Here is a 16582-nt window from a genome sequence, read left to right on the forward strand (position 1 = left end):
GGGTTCCAATTACGTAATATATATTAATAAGTATAACATTTGTATAATACTACAGAAAGAGTTTTGAATAAAAGCAGTGTATCTACTAAAGGTCTAGTTGAAAAAAGCAGGGATCTTCTGGTTTAGTCTGGTGCTGGTTTAGCTACTCACTCAGCATGGCCATGTTGGTAGGTCAGCATACCAGTTTTTCAAAATTCAACATATAGTAGCTCTTTCATGTTACTGTGATTGGCCGAATGTGTTTGAACAAGTTTCATTTATTGCGTCTGTGCTGAAAAATGTCTGCCAGCAGTCAGAAAGAGAAAAGCTGGTTAGATTTTGGTCTTTATATTTTCAGATTAGACACATTTAGAGACCACAGAATAGTTTGTTTCTTCATTTCGTGGGAGTTGCACTTTGTAAAACAAACTATAACCCACTTATTGGTGGTGAAAATTATCTAAAGCAGCTTTAACAAAAAACTAAACAAAACAAATAAACAAAAAAGCAGACTAAACTAAATCTCAGTTTACTAATGTTCCACAGCTCCCCATTCAACACAGTGTAGGTGTGTTTGTGAGAGAGAGAAAGAGAGAGAGAATGAGAGAGTGCTCAGGAGGAGGGAATTAAGGAAGAGGGAAAGAAGGGAAGTAGAAAAGAGGGGGTGAGGAGGGAGGGCTGCGGACAGCTACGTGTCTCACCAGTGTTTTAAAAACCCCCTGTGTCCACCAGCCATACATTCTCTCTCTCTCTGTCTGTCTGTCTGTCTGTCTGTCTCTCTCTCTCTCTCTCTCTCTCTCTCTCTCTCTCTCTCTCTCTCTAACACACACACACACACACTCCCTACTCTTTGGATCCACAGTTCAATCCACAGCCTTGAAATGTTCGGAAATAACAAACAGAAAATGGTAAGAATCACACAAATGTTTTCTATTCATTCAGAGTTTTCAAAGCTGTTAAACATGTGTTTGTAGAATGGAAAATGTGTTTTATATTCAATATTTAAAAAAATAAATGTGTTATTTTAAATGATAATATTTGTACTGCACTATTATGCTTCTAATGTGTGAACTTTACCAGACAGTTACAAGTAATCTCTACAGTAGCATTCTAGTTTAATAAATAATACAGTGTTTAGTAAGGCTTCAGGCTGTAATTGTGTTTAATGGACAGTTTTACTTTGCTCATACTTGTTATTTAGAGACTTCTTACTTTAATTAATTTTCTCCCGCTAAAAGATAGCATTGGCTGCAGTACGTTTGTTTTGATTATACATGCGTCTGTGTGTTTTGTAAAGAGAAAACTGTGGTAATTATTAGTTCAGGACATTTTCTGTAAGAAATCAGTAATGCCACTCATAATCTGCCGAGACAGTGAAAAAAGCATATCTGAATCCATGAAACGTGTTTATCACAGAGAATTTATAGAGAAATTATACATATTTTACTACATTCCTCCATATTTCAGTGTCTGAAATGTAAATATAATCATTCAGTGTGTTTTTAAAAATAAGCATTTTGTATAAAAACAGTAAATAGGTTTTAGCAAAGTTAAACTCGTCAGACATCTGGTTCCATTCACACCCACAGCAAAACATTCTGACCCTTACATTTCTCATGAATGGAGCCTTTGACGCCATAACACACTGTTGGATTTTTACTTTCCTTGCTGCTTATATAGCTGCTTACATTACATAACATTACAGTCGCTTCCTTGTTTCTGCTACATATCACAGCTGTGTCTAATCGACTCATACTAGCACAACACACACTAACACACCGCCAACAGCAGGGCTGAGAGTGATCCTCCACCTGTATAATACCTTTTCTGTGGTGGTCCTGTAAAGAAGAACAGGTTGAAAGGAGGCTTAGCAACAGATAGACTACAAACTTTACCGGTAGGAATGAATGTAGAGTGTAGAGACTAGGGGGGGATGTACTCCCCTTTTCCTCATTTCTACTGTAAAAATTTACTATGACTTACATGTCACTGGGTCTCACCGAATTTTGGTCAAAATACATAAGATGTTCATTTGTTAATTTCAAACCCACTGCTTTTGTTCAGACATAAAAAATGAATGCCCTAAAACTGAAAAACAGAGTCATACATATTCAAAAGGGACATAATTAATGGGTTTCCTGAATATAAAACACTTCTCTGGGGTCTTAATGAAACATGCTTTGGTCACAATACCACAGGATGAAACAACACAGTACTTTCCTCACCCTGTCTAAACAGCTCTGTTCAAAGACTAGTTTAAGCACCTGTTGAGAACAAGCCTCTGTTTACTCCAAATGTAAGGTGTCCAGGAACACGAAACACTGGTTGTTAGCCATTTTGCTTGGTTCTTTATTCCCTGTTCTCATTTTTGACACATTTAATCTCTGCTCTTGTTCTTTTTGTTTTGATACTTTTTACCTCCTTTTGTGTTCTCACATAAATACAGGTTGAGTAATGGAGCTCCAACTAATATTAGTGCAGTACTAATCATCCGAATGCCATCAATCAATCCATCAATATTTCAGAATATAGTATTAAGCCTTTTTCAGAAACTACAGGCTGTTATCGCAGCAAAGAGAAAGAAACACCCGATTAATACCCAGCTTTTCAACAGCAATATTGGATGAGCAGGTGTTTCAAAAACTCTTGGCTGTTGATCTTACTCACCCTCGTGAGAGTCATGTGTGGTGAACCCTGTCCATGAATAATCAATAAGGTTAAACAGGACACAGGTTCACTGACACAGTGTGCTCTACATTAACCCCATGTAACCTCTGTTCACTTACAAGTTTTTACTTATCTGCCACTTTGGCTTCATTGGGATCATAAAACATTTTTATGCTTTTTAAAATGTAATTATAAAACCACAGGTCCGTTTGGTTTAAAGGAGAGACAAAGTCGAGTTGGTTAACGCTAGCCCTCATATCACCCTTATCCCAGTGTTCTTCTATTAACCTGAAGAGGAATGCTGTGCCAACATTTCTTTTATTGTCCTACAGTGGCTGTCCAAATGATTTAATACAACTGAACAGGTGGTTCTTTGCTTATTTTCAATAAATGAAAGGTCCACATTTACCACCAACAAGTAGCACATTATATTTATGTAATTTATGTATTTTTGTGATTATAGTCAGCCCTCCGTATCATTGCGGGACTAGCTCCCTGTTTTATAACATGAATAAGAATCACTTAAAAAAATGACTGACTGCATCTTCAGTGCTACAGTTCATTGAGAAAGCACATGTTAAACAGGAATTACCCATTTTTTAAAATTAAATTAATAAACAACAAAGATGCCATGTGTGTGTGTGTGTGTGTGTGTGTGTGTGTGTGTGTGTGTGTGTGTGAATGTGCAATTTCACAGAACGTATGATGATTGATTCCTACCCTATGAGCAAAGCCAGGTAAAAAAAAAAAAAGGAAAATAATATCATTTTCAAATTCCACAATATTAACACACAACATAAATGACTAAAAATCTAAATGTTTCTGATGAAGTTTATATAAGAGTTTATATAAGAATCATTAAATCAGTATATTTATATTATGTGTGCTGCTATAAAAATAGCATCGTTAGAGTGAGTATTGGTCAGTGTTGCCAGAGAGAATTGGAAGTCACTGCTGACACATGATTTGATAGAATTATAGCAAATCAGTGTAAATTGCTGTACAGTACAATACGGTACATCAACAGCAATTATAACCATGGACATCGTTAGACCTGTTTTAGGGGGCTGTAGCCAGATAGCCGTTGGCTATCGGTCTGTATTGCTTTCTTGACAGAATACGCCCCTGTAGTGTGGCCAACCTTAAAAAAAATAATAAATGTAATATTTGCACACTAAAAGATGCGTTCCATGTTGAACCAGTACGTACGGCAAAGTTTTAGGGCCACGGCATTGAAAAAAAAAAAGATTCCGAGAATAAATTCAGAATTCTGAGAATAATACTGGAATAATTAGCTTCACATATTATAGGGCAGACACAACCACAGTGTAATTGTGGAATGCAGTGTGTTACTTAAATCATACTATGGTACAGGTTTCAGGAATAAACATTCAGTTCTCTTCCAGATCAGGACCAAATTGTAATTAGTATTTAAACCCTGAATCGGTGTATGAGCCCGTTTATTCAGAAGAGGGCATGTAGTATGGACTGTGGGATGAAACCGGAGCACCCAGAGGAAACCCACACGGACACAGGGAGAACACATCAACTCTTTACAGACAGGAGCAGAAACGAACCCACAACCTCCAGGTCCCTGGAGCTTTGTGACTTCGACACTACCTGCTGCTCCACTGTGCCACCCTTCTTTCTTTCTATCTATCTATCTATCCAATCAGCAGCCAGAGTTATCTGTCCATCATTCAGTGCTACAGCCAGTGGAGTCACAGTTCCTACTACAGCGGTTTGTTTTGCGGCGGCGCTGGTTCAGTCTTAGCCCCCCTAATCATTGATCTCCAGTGACGGCCCTGGCTATAGCACTTGAAGTCACTGAATCCACTGAGCAGTATTTGGGCTGGAAAATTGTCCGGCTGTTGGAAGTGGTTGCGTTGAGGCCAACAGAGGGCCTTCTCCCACAGTGTTGCAAAATTTGCCGATATTGTCACCAGATTTAGCGACTTTTCAGACTCCTTTAGTAATATATATATTTTTTAAAAGTGACACGTCTAGCGAACCCGTCCAAGAAAGTCGCTAAATATGCCCGTTAGAAAAACTCAGTTCTTGCTCTCTCACTGTATCACCTCTGTTTCACTGCGCGGGGCGTACAAGAGCTCACACAGATGAGGATGAGCTGCGCATGTGCAGACAGTGTTACCTGCTGTTTTTTCCTCCTCTTTCACCTTTAGCTCGTTCCCATTTCTAAACTTCTGAACTGAGATCAGATGATTCATGTACACAAGTCTGTACTTCTTTTAAACACATAACATATTCAACATTAAAATTATGATGTTTAATTTGGAAAACCTGAATGTTTTTAATTGCACATTAATTATATTACCAAGTTTGACTCAAACCATAAATAAGCTCTTTCACAAAGTCTATTGTATTGTATTGTTTTTTTTAATGCTGAAACATCTTAAATCTCATAAACTCTCATCGTCCTGTCTTTCTCACACACATACTTGCTCCTGTTTCTCTTGGGTATAAATTTGATGTTATTGCTCCTCTTCTCGCTTCTATTTCTCAGATGTTTAGAGAAGTTGTTCTTTGGAAATATGCACTTTATATGGTTTATTCTGTACAGCTGGGGTGTCGTATCACATAAGTAATGCCTGCTAGGTTGAGTATGTAAATATGACGCGATGACGTAATAATAATCTAATGCAATTTAATGCAGAAAAGCTGTTTAGACCTCTGGGCCCAGCCCCATCTAACACAGTTTGTTATTAGGGAAACATGTTTTCTGCACTACAACAGTATTGGGTCGTAAACACCTGTGCTTGACTGGCCTTCCTACAGTGCAAGTCTGTCTAGTATGGTCATCATGGAGAGGCAAATCAAATAACAGTGACCACAGACTGTTGAGCAGCTGAAGTGTTGTTTCAAGCAAGAATGAACACAAATTGCAAAACTTAACAGCTGATATTCTCAGTTCCCAAATCATTTAATAATGTAATTAAAATGAAAATTGGTTTGAAACTGTTAAAATGCCCCTGCCTGTGTGTGTGTGTGTGTGTTTGTTTTGCAGGACCACCAGAGGTCCACTAATATTGTGTATCAGGATCATCATGTAAGCCGCAATAAGAGAGGACAAGTAATAGGAACGAGGGCAGGTTTCAGAGGATGTACTGTGTGGCTGACAGGTGAGAACACACACACACACACACACTCTGTCTATCCTCTCTCTCTCTCTTTCTCTCTCTCACAAACAAACACACACACAATAAATATGGTAACCCCAGGATCACTTACGCAAGCAGTTAAAGACCATTTGAAGTTATGTGTTAAAGTTGTAGAAGCCAAAGTTCAACAGAAATATTTGTTTATTGGAAATAAAAGCTGTCATATTGCTCTGACGCCCTGTGATGGACTGGCGTCCCCCTCCGGGGTGTATTCCCGCCTTGCGCCCGATGATTCCAGGTAGGCTCTGGACCCCCCGCGACCCTTAAAAATTGGATAAGCGGTTACAGATAATGGATGGATGGATATTGCTCTGACCTCGAACTATATGTGCAAGTGTATATAAAGTTCAACTATTTTGCCTGTCTTTTCAACATTCATGTTTTTAATATAAAAAAAGTTAAAAAGTTAAAGTTACATCTGTTTTGAAAGTAAATTTCCACTGTGCTATTGAACAGTTTAAACATTACAGTTCAAACTATGTATTCTGTTGATTATCTAAGTGAAAATATGTTAGCATATCCTCTACAGGGAGCATAGTTTGAAAAAAGAGGTATGCACATATATTTACATGTGGATATGTAAGCGTCATGTACGATACTTGCTGAATGTATTTATACTCGGTAGCTGTGTGTCTTGATGTGTGTGTGTGTGTGTGTACATGTGCGCTCCAGGTTTTATTCAGTTTGTGGGGACCATAATGTGGTTACACCAACTGCACAAAATTATCCCAAGAATGTATTGCATTAAAATGTACAGTGAAGACATGATTCATTGTTGGTTGGTCAGGGTAAGGGTTCAATGATCAGGGTAAGCGTTAGGGTTGGGCTAGTTATGCTGCCACAATGCACAGAAATTAACTTGTGTGTCTACAGAAAATATGCATTTGACTGTGTGTGTATATGTATTTGCAAATGTTGTATGGGTTTACATGGATGTGGTTATTTGTATTGCTATATGCCAGATGAGGTTCTCAGTGTGTTTTTTGGTGTATGTTTTATTTAAAAAAATTGTGTGTGTGTGTGTGGGGGGGGGGGGGGGGGGTGTTTGTCTATGTCTATGATTATTTGTAAATTATTTGTAAATCTCTGTGTTGACTGGTGTCTGGGTATGTTTGCGTGTGTGCTTGTGCTTGTGTGTGTAGGTCTTTCAGGAGCTGGTAAGACAACCATAGGTTTTGCCTTGGAGGAGTATTTGGTCTCTCATGGAATCCCCTGCTATTCCCTTGATGGGGATAATATCCGTCATGGTTTAAATAAAAACCTGGGCTTCAGCGAAGATGACCGCCAGGAAAACATTCGCAGAATCGCTGAAGTCGCCAAACTGTTCGCGGACGCTGGGTTCATCTGCATCACCAGCTTTATCTCACCCTTCTCCAAGGTTATAATCCCCAGTGAATTCAGCTACTTTAAAACGAACCCATTGAGGATGCAAGTGTTCAACTGTTCACACACAGTGTGTATAATTTCTATAGAAACGCAAGACAAGAAATAAAACACTGCAGGAGCTGCACTTGAGACTAATGTTACTATGCCCTATGCCAAGCGTGTGCTAGAGCATGGTAAAGTCCCCAGCATTGTGTAGTGGAGCTGTCAAATTTCCCTTTGGAGAAATAGAGCTTCATCCAGTACATTTAGGATGAACTGGGATGGGGTTTGGGATTCAGAACAACAGTCAAACAACAGTTGTCTCAGAAAAAAGGTACTGTATAGGTATATTATTGTTACTGTAGGTACAAAGAGTGTAAATGTACCTTTAAAAAATCAACAGTGGTGTTAAAGTCCAGTTGTTTTCCCTAAAGATTCATTACATTCTCTTCTCTAGAAAAAGAGGTAAATATTTGTAAGATTTCATTACAGAACTGAGTAAAATTTAAGAACTTAATATTTAATACCTGGTTATGAAATGGGGGTCATAAAATCAACACAATTTTAAAATCTGCAATTAATATAAGATATGGTACAATTATGTTTCCTGCCTAAATGTACAACAGTGCCAAATTTTCTGAGAGTGTACTTGACCTCACTGGGAAAAGTCTCTAATTTATCCTCCCTCTCTTTAGGACCGTGATGATGCTCGTGAGGTCCATGAGAAATCTGGTCTTCCTTTTTTTGAGGTGTTTGTGAACGCACCTCTGGAAGTTTGTGAGCAAAGAGATGTAAAAGGGCTCTACAAGAAAGCACGAGCCGGACAAATTAAAGGTACAAGGTCATCAAAATTCTATATCAAATGTTTAAAATATGACTGTAAAAGAAAATGACTGACTTTAACAGGGTACAACAATTATATTTTATATATTATAACTTTTTTTCTTTTGTGGAGCTGTCAAAAGTTGAATGACACTTTACAAATATTTTTATGAATGAGAGAACAGTTATTGAAACATGGCAAGAAAACAGATTAGCACGCCTACCAAGGCAGAGAGTGTTTCACTATGTCATTACCTCAGCTGGTTTTCCCATGTTTGTATTGGCAGGCTTCACAGGGATTGATTCTAAATATGAGAGTCCGGCCGCTCCGGAGCTGGAGCTGAGAACAGGAGAACTTTCCATCAATGAGAGCATTCTGCTAGTGGTCAGCCTTCTCAAAGAACAGGTAGAGTGACCAGCACAGGGAGAAGAAAATCTTTAATGAGGATGTAACTGTTATGAGAGAGAATTCTCACTGGTTCAAAATTTATTGGAATAAAAATGGTGTCCATTTAAAAGTCAAACCCTTAAATGAAAAAAAGTCAATCAGCTTGCTGAGAAAGCTCTCTGTTGCTATGGAGATACACAATATGAATAAAAGTATTGGGAGACCTACACGTTACATCTTCAGAAGCTTTTGTGACACCTTTTTTTAAAAAAAAATCCAAAGGCCTAACAGCTTCCACACTTCTGGGAAGGCTTTCTGCTTTCTACAGTGTTTTGGACTGTGTCTGTGGAGAATTTTTGCCTATTTATCCAGAAGAGTACTTGAGAGGTCAGTAGAGTGTCTCGCAATCTTGTTTGTAGTTCATTACAATGGCATTCTATGGAGTTTGAGGGGCTTTTCCACCAAAATAACTCTGGTTCTTGATCCAGTTCCATTCCTGAGTCTTTGAACCTTGGTTTCAATGAACCGGCCCACGTTTCTTCAAGTGTAGAGGGGAACCAAGAATACGTCATCAGCGGGGGCTTCGCTGTGGCTGAATACAGCGCCAGAGCCAGAGATAAACAGTCAGAGTCACTGTTTATTTTTTGTTTACCGTGGAGTCAGATCAGAGTGAGATATTGCCGAGTTCCGAGCCGTCCTGCTGAGCTTGTGAACAAAAGAGAAACGTAACGCCGTGGCTCTGACCAATGTACACGATATTGCACCAAACACAGCCCCAGAAAATCACAAAAATGGAGCGTGTTCCCGTTTTATTTCCTATTATGTATTTATATGAAACATTGAAAATGACCTCCTTTTTCAGGAGTTACTGAACGCCCACGGACGACCGTTCGAGTTTCTTGTTGGTGGAAAAGCGATATGTGTGGGCCAGTCAATGTCCTCCAGACCAAACTCATAATTTTATGATCCTTTTACAGAATGAATGAACCTCCTGGTTTCAGTGTTTAAGGGCGGTGTATTTGAGCATGCTGTACTCAAAACAAGCTGAAAAATATTTTATATTATTTATGTAAAATGGTATGAACATTTGTCTTGTACAAATAGAAATAAAGGTGTGTGTTACAATGTGATTGTGTGGGACATACTACTTTTCTGTATACATAACTCATGTATATTTTCCCGTTCTTCAGTGGGCTGGAAGACTGGAGCAGAACTGTTCTCTAGAGTTAGCAAAATTAATCATCCAATATCATGGCCTGAGCTCACTAAAGTTCATGTGGCTGAATGCCAAAGTTGCAATTGTGTCTTCCCCAGAAGTGTTGAGACTGCTACTTCAACAATGCAACAAAGAGGGAAAATCTTGATTAATGGACTTCATCGTTTATTAAGATATCTCTCTCTCTCTCTCTCTCTCTCTCTCTCTCTCTCTTTCTCTCTCTCTCTCACACAGGGTATTATTCCTAATGGAGTTGCAAAGGAGATCACTGAACTGTTTGTGCCTAAAAACAAACTGAGCCTGGTTCAGTCTGAGGCCAAGACTCTGCCCAGTATCTCCATCACTAAAGTAACCAACATATCATGACATTGTCACTAATATATGCACCAGTCATCATTGATATAATTAGGATCAGACTAAATGCAGCTCGAACTGATGGAGATGGATTCATAACATACTAGTAACAGCATATTTGTTCTTGTCTGACATGATACAGAGATGTAGATGCTGGTTAAAAAGTCGTTCTATTTAAAAAATAATCAACAAATAGCAAAAAGGAAACACTGACATTCTACCCTGTGTCTGTTCGTGTTTGTGTGTTTGTGTGTGTGTGTGTGTGCAGTTGGACCTGCAGTGGGTGCAAGTATTGGCTGAAGGTTGGGCCAGTCCCTTAAAGGGCTTCATGAGAGAAAGGGAGTACCTGCAAGTGCTTAATTTCTGTTGTCTACTAGATGGTAATCACACACACCACTAAGTGAAGCATTATTTTTTTATAAATAACAGTTGCACATTTATGCTACAGAACACATATAAACACATAAACACACACACATTCTCTCTCTCTCTCTCTCTCTCTCTCTCTCTCTCTCTCTCTCACACACATGCACATTTAATGTAAACCACTGGAGCACTGGAGATCACACGTGACCCCTGACCACACCATATTTACAGAAATGATGCAAGATCCTGAAACCTGCTGTACCCTGTTGCTTTTAAAGCAACAAGTTCTCTCTGTCATTTTCCATATTGTAGTAATAAACAATGGCTTGTGGTACAATATGACTATATATGATACTTAATATGAAAATAACTTATGACACTTAAAATAATGCATTATAATTTCATAATTTATCAAAGAAAAAATGTTTACAATTTTCCTGTCTCCTTAGATGAAGTTGATCAGCCAAGATATGTTCGGTGTCTAAATAATGCTTTAGTTTTAAACAGGAGCTTTAAAGCTAAACCAGGCAGATACCATTAGAAATGTGTATTGATCCCAAGTTGGAAAAACAGCATCAGACCAAAAGGAGACATGAGATACTTGTGTCCAGATTAAAATCATATTAACAGCATCAAAACTGTGAAGGTTCATAGTGCTGCGAAGAAATGATTGAGTTCTTTCTTTAGTTCAGATACTGATATTTCCACTAAATCATAAGAGGAGACACAGGCGAGACTCTTTTCTTGGTGTTTAATCTGGGTGTTGTCCAGGAGAGACTAAAGAATTAATAAGGAAATTCTACAGAGAGGTTAATGATAAACTACAGAGACACCACAAGAAATTAAAAAGAGATGTGCATTACTATTGACTTCTAGTGTCATTTACAATGTAAGCCCCATTGCTCCAACACCTAAAAAAATCTAAACACCTAACACGTCCTTGCCAATGACTATATCTCAGTTAATTGGAAAATTGTGTAAATTTGACTTTGTCAGCTGTTCCTGGAATTTTGTTAGCAAATGTTTCATCAGTGTCCCTCCATCTAAAGGTGCCGCTATAAACCTGTCAGTGCCCATCGTCCTGCCGGTTGACACAGAGACAAAGGAGCGCTTGATTGGCTGTGCAGCAGTGGTGCTGAATTATCAAGGGAAGGGCATCGCTGTCCTTAGGAACCCAGAGTTCTTCCAGCATCAGAAAGAGGAAAGGTGTGCTCGGCAATGGGGAACAACCTGCCCCAGACATCCATATATAAAGGTACTAACACCGGTCATAAACACAGGAATTAACAGCTGCTGTGTAATTTTTACCATTGTTAAATAGAGCTGAACTGATGCTTAGGTAATCAGGGGACAGTACGGTGGCACAACAGGTAGTGTTGCTGTCCAGCTCCAGGGTCCTGGGGTAGTGGGTTTGAGCCCTGCTCTGGGTGCCTGTGAAGACTTTGGTGTGTTCTCCTTATGCCCTCATGGGTTTCCTCCAGGTACTGTTGTTAAGTGGATTGTGTGCATGCCTGCAATGGACTGCCGCCCCCTCCAAGGCGTGTTCCCAACTTGTGTCCGGTAGGCTCTGGACCCACTGTGACCCTGAACTGGATACATGGTTACAGACAATGAATGAAAGAATGAAACTCTAAAAAACGCCATCGTTAGTTATTATAGAAAATTCTACAGATAATTAGGGACTTATATGATAAGAAAATAATTAAAAACATATTTCCAGAAAATATAACACACTACATCTTGACCAATGTTGCAGATGGTGATGGAGAGTGGTGATTGGTTGGTGGGAGGTGAGCTGGAGGTTCTGGAGAGAATCAAATGGAATGATGGACTGGATGATTTCCGCCTCACACCACATGAGCTCAAACAAAAATTTAAAGAAATGAAAACAGGTTTGAACTAGCAGCAATTCAAACACACATTATCTTGTCTAAATTCCTTTTTTAGCATCTTATTTTACAAGTATTCTTAAACGAATAAGAAAGAAGAAAGAAGTGGGAGTACTATTCTGAGTCACTTTTTTAAATTTAGAATTTAATAACATTACACTGGCATTAGACTTTTTGTTATATCATAGGTTTTTTAAAACTGAATAACATACTTTTCAACATGGCGTATGATCTTTTCTGACTTTACATGTGCACTAGTCAATGTTTCAAAAGGCTTTTTAACAGTCATAAATAACAGTGAAACCTAAGCCAGCAACTACTTTTACTCCCTTAAAACACATACTGAATTCACCAGCTGGAATCTGAGTGATTATAAAGACATTCTGGTTGTTAATGGAAATAGTAATAGGATATTTATGCTTAGTAACATAGCATATAGTTTTTGAATTTCACATGGCAGAAGAATATGTTTTTTTGTGAAATCAATGAAGGGAATTATTTTGTAGACTAAAGTTAAACACTAGGAAGATTTGTTTTTATTATTTTACTGAACCATATAATGCTTAGCCACTCATGTAATAAGATAAAATGAGTGTAATGTATGGCGTGTGGTGACATATTACTTTATTAGATAACTGACTCATTTCTGTTCCCTCCAGATGCCATCTTTGCATTCCAGCTGAGGAACCCGGTGCACAATGGCCACGCCCTGCTGATGACAGACACCCGCAGGAAATTGAAGGATCGTGGGTATCGTAGGCCTGTTCTGTTGCTGCATCCTCTGGGCGGTTGGACTAAAGATGATGATGTGCCACTGGATTGGAGGATGAAACAACATGCTGCTGTTATGGAGGATGGGATCCTGGATCCTAACTCCACCATTGTGGCCATCTTCCCCTCTCCAATGATGTACGCTGGACCTACTGAGGTGAGTACACTGTGTAAAATGGCTACTTAGTAAGTGAAATAAATAAATTACATCATTATTAGTGAATTAATTAATATCTTATGAAAAAAAATTAATTGAGCATTCAGTGAAATTCTCTAATAGGTCTTCACATCACAAAATATCCTGACAGCTAATGGCCTGGGTATATCAGAAATGTTGTACTTGACCTATTTTTAAACACAGCCACCCCCCATCTGAGGATCCAGCTCTATTGAGCATAAACAACTTAATTCTGGAAGCACAAAGCTTTTTGAATGTTCATTTAAAACGTGTTGATATTTTGTAGGAAAAAGATAAAGTTATCACTCACTATAAAAACATTCTTTGCCAAACATTATGTATGCTCCTTTAAATACAGAACTTTTTTTAAAATTATTTACAAATACCTTATAGATTCAGCTTTTTTCCCTTATTGTAATTCCATAGAACATGACTACAGTAGGGAATGCATTTTGAGGTGCTGACTGTATTTTAAGATATTTAATTTTGACAGAATTTTATATAATCCATTTTTTTCTTTTACTATTCGTGCATGTGTTATTGCAGGTTCAGTGGCACTGCAGAGCTAGAATGGTGGCAGGGGTTAATTTCTACATCGTGGGTCGAGACCCAGCTGGAATGCCCCACCCTGATACCGGACAGAACCTCTATGACCCCACCCATGGCGCTAAAATTCTATCTATGGCTCCTGGACTCACCTCAGTTGAGATCATCCCCTTCAGAGTTGCTGCATATAACAAGAGCAAGAGGGCCATGGACTTCTATGACAAAGACAGGTAGAAGAAAAACCAATAGAAGGAAATAAAATACAAATGACCTTAAATATGCGTAGTAATAAAAAAAGCATAATAATAGCATAATAAAAGAATGTTTTCATAAACACAATTACAGTCAAAGGTTTCCTCTGAAACAAAGGGAATTAATGAGGAGTTTTTATGCACTGTAATGCATAAACTCCTTCTAATGAGTGAATTCAGTTAATTTAAGGTGCACCCACTGTGTTCACTAATGTTCAACTTTCTGTTGAGCTGTGTTCGTGCCTACTGTCACAATGTTGAGTGCCAAATGTGGGCTAGAAGGGTACAACTTGTACCCTTTAACTCATACCAAATGAATGATTGAGCTGCACATGATCATTCATTTAGTATTAAAGTCATTTGGAGTTAAAGTACAAGAGCTAATCCTAAAGTCAGAAGAACTGTCACTGTTGTGGTAATCTCAAGGGTACAGATTCAATACCTTTTGTTAGGAATCATAACTGTACCTTATTCTGTAATATTGCTAGATATTAAGCTGCGATGATTTATGCCTAACTTACTTTCCAGGATTTATTTTATTTTATTTTACACAGTTCTGTAATGAAAGCTTACAAATACAGACCTCTCCTTCTGGAGAATGGAATGTAATGAACTGTTGTATCTTTAAAGGTACCTTTGCACTCTTTGAACCTTTAGGAACAATAATGTACCTGTGGCTTGCCTTTTTTTCTGATAGTGTACATCAGCACATGACCTTAGTTTAAGGAGCTGAATGCCAACAAATTCTCACAGCAATGTTCCAACATCTAGTGTTAAGCTTTTCCTAAAGGTGTAGAGAGATGCAGCAAACAGTAACATACTCCTGATTGGACCCCTTCAAGAAATGTAAAACTTGTTTATAGTGTCTGTAAATTCCTCCTGATTCTTCTCTCTCTCTCTCTCTCTCTCTCTCTCTCTCTCTCTCTCTCTCTCTCTCTCAGACACTCTGAGTTTGAGTTCATCTCAGGGACAAAGATGCGAAGTTTGGCCCGAAGTGGACAGAACCCTCCAGAAGGCTTCATGTCTCCAAAAGCCTGGAAAGTTTTAACTGAATATTACACATTGATACAGAAAGAGTAGTAACAACAGGAACAGAGGAATGAAGTTTCCTGCTTTTTTAAAATGACCATAAGGACCCAGTCACACACCTTGGACATACCTCAGAGTTTTAGCTTTTTTTTTTTGTTTGTTCGTTTGTTTGATTTATTCACTTTTAATAGTCCACTACAATACTGAAATTCAAACTTAGATCCTAAAACCGAATTTACACATATTCATTTTTTACTTCCTAAATAAAGGAGCATGAAGGTATTTTACCATTGAAAAGGAGCAAACAATATATGGTTGCTGTCTAAAGAAAAACCTTGTCATTTTGGAGCATTTCTATTGGTCCATTATTCATGAAATGTCCCCCAATGTGAAGGACAGCTGTGGTCAGATGATGGAGTGAACTAAAAATGAACAAAAATTGATATACATTTTTTTTCTCTAGACAGAAATTATATGCTCCATAAAACAGGCTAATGCATCCAGGCCACTAGGTGTCTGTGCAGCTGAGGTTTTATAACTTTAAGCAATATCACAGGAGAATATTACAGATTGCTCCAAGATTTTACAGAATTCAAAATTAAAAGCTTTAGTCCAAAATATATAAAAGCTGCATTATTCAAGTATCCTGTAAAATATACAGTTTAAAGTATTTGGGATTAAAGCACATTCATAAAAATCATTTTATTTCAGAGGTTTGGAAACTGCTGATTTTATTATTTAATGACAGTATATAGAATAAAAATTTGAAATTATTTTAGTTATTCCAATGCTGTAATTAATAATTTAATATACTATATATTTTATAGTTTAATTGTATATACATGCACACATATACATATATATATATATATGGTGTTAATTTTAATCTCAATATTTGTTTTTACAGCTATAGTAGACCATGTTAATGAATGCAATCCCAAAGGTCATAAAAATCTTTTACAATTTAATATTTTGATCATTTAAGACATCAATTGGGGCTGAATGACTTGAGGATATTTTTTTTTAACTGTGATGGAAATTGTGATTATTTGATATAAATTCCAGTGTAATCAGTTGTTAAGACAAACATTTGCAACTTATATATTGTTCACAAAACGTACTAGTAACAGATTAATCACATTGGTAACATTTGTTCATATCCAGCAGTCCTAGTATGTATTAATATTCTACAGCCAGTTTAAGTTTGAGCATCTTAACTGGAGATCTGCTTTGTGAGGGCAGAGTATGTTATGGAAATTTTTTAATAAATTTTAATAATTTTTTAATAAATGATACCAGAAGGCAAAATCGAAAAATTAATTGCTCAAAGAATTCTTTGGGGAGAACAGAGGAATAAGACCCAAAGTCAAAGATTCTCTCTTATCTCACGAGTTTATTGAACAAAATCAACTCATACATATAGAGCCCCAGTCACGTACACCATCAACATTTAACCCAAACATTCCCTTATTGGTTGTGAAATGGTGAGAATGTCCTTCAGTTCCTTCTAATGGCTCAGGCCTGTATTTTTCCACGTAACTACACAATGCAATAAATCCCTTCAACTTCAAGCACTAAGGCC

The 16582-nt window shown here is 37.7% G+C and overlaps 1 protein-coding gene across 1 annotated transcript; it reads left to right on the top strand.

Annotated features, from left to right (window-relative positions):
• Positions 1–807: 807 nt before the first annotated feature.
• On the top strand, positions 808–15850 carry papss2a (3'-phosphoadenosine 5'-phosphosulfate synthase 2a). Its single transcript, XM_066681635.1, has 12 exons — positions 808–887; positions 5672–5786; positions 6968–7203; positions 7886–8024; positions 8300–8418; positions 9851–9964; positions 10239–10350; positions 11386–11591; positions 12093–12228; positions 12885–13153; positions 13721–13950; positions 14913–15850. The coding sequence occupies exons 1-12, from the start codon at positions 861–863 to the stop codon at positions 15049–15051; spliced, it is 1842 nt and encodes a 613-aa protein (XP_066537732.1). The 5' UTR covers positions 808–860; the 3' UTR covers positions 15052–15850.
• Positions 15851–16582: the final 732 nt, after the last annotated feature.

The sequence above is a fragment of the Hoplias malabaricus genome, chromosome 1 (genome assembly GCF_029633855.1).
Source record: "Hoplias malabaricus isolate fHopMal1 chromosome 1, fHopMal1.hap1, whole genome shotgun sequence".
In the NCBI taxonomy this organism is placed as follows: domain Eukaryota; kingdom Metazoa; phylum Chordata; class Actinopteri; order Characiformes; family Erythrinidae; genus Hoplias; species Hoplias malabaricus.

Bases quoted from the DNA above. Each gene is read 5' to 3' on its own strand.
- papss2a (XM_066681635.1), top strand. From the start codon at position 861: ATGTTCGGAAATAACAAACAGAAAATG. The intron at 9,965-10,238 runs GTAACCAACATA...GTGTGTGTGCAG, and splicing joins CCAGTATCTCCATCACTAAA to TTGGACCTGCAGTGGGTGCA. The intron at 10,351-11,385 runs GTAATCACACAC...CTCCATCTAAAG, and splicing joins TTTCTGTTGTCTACTAGATG to GTGCCGCTATAAACCTGTCA.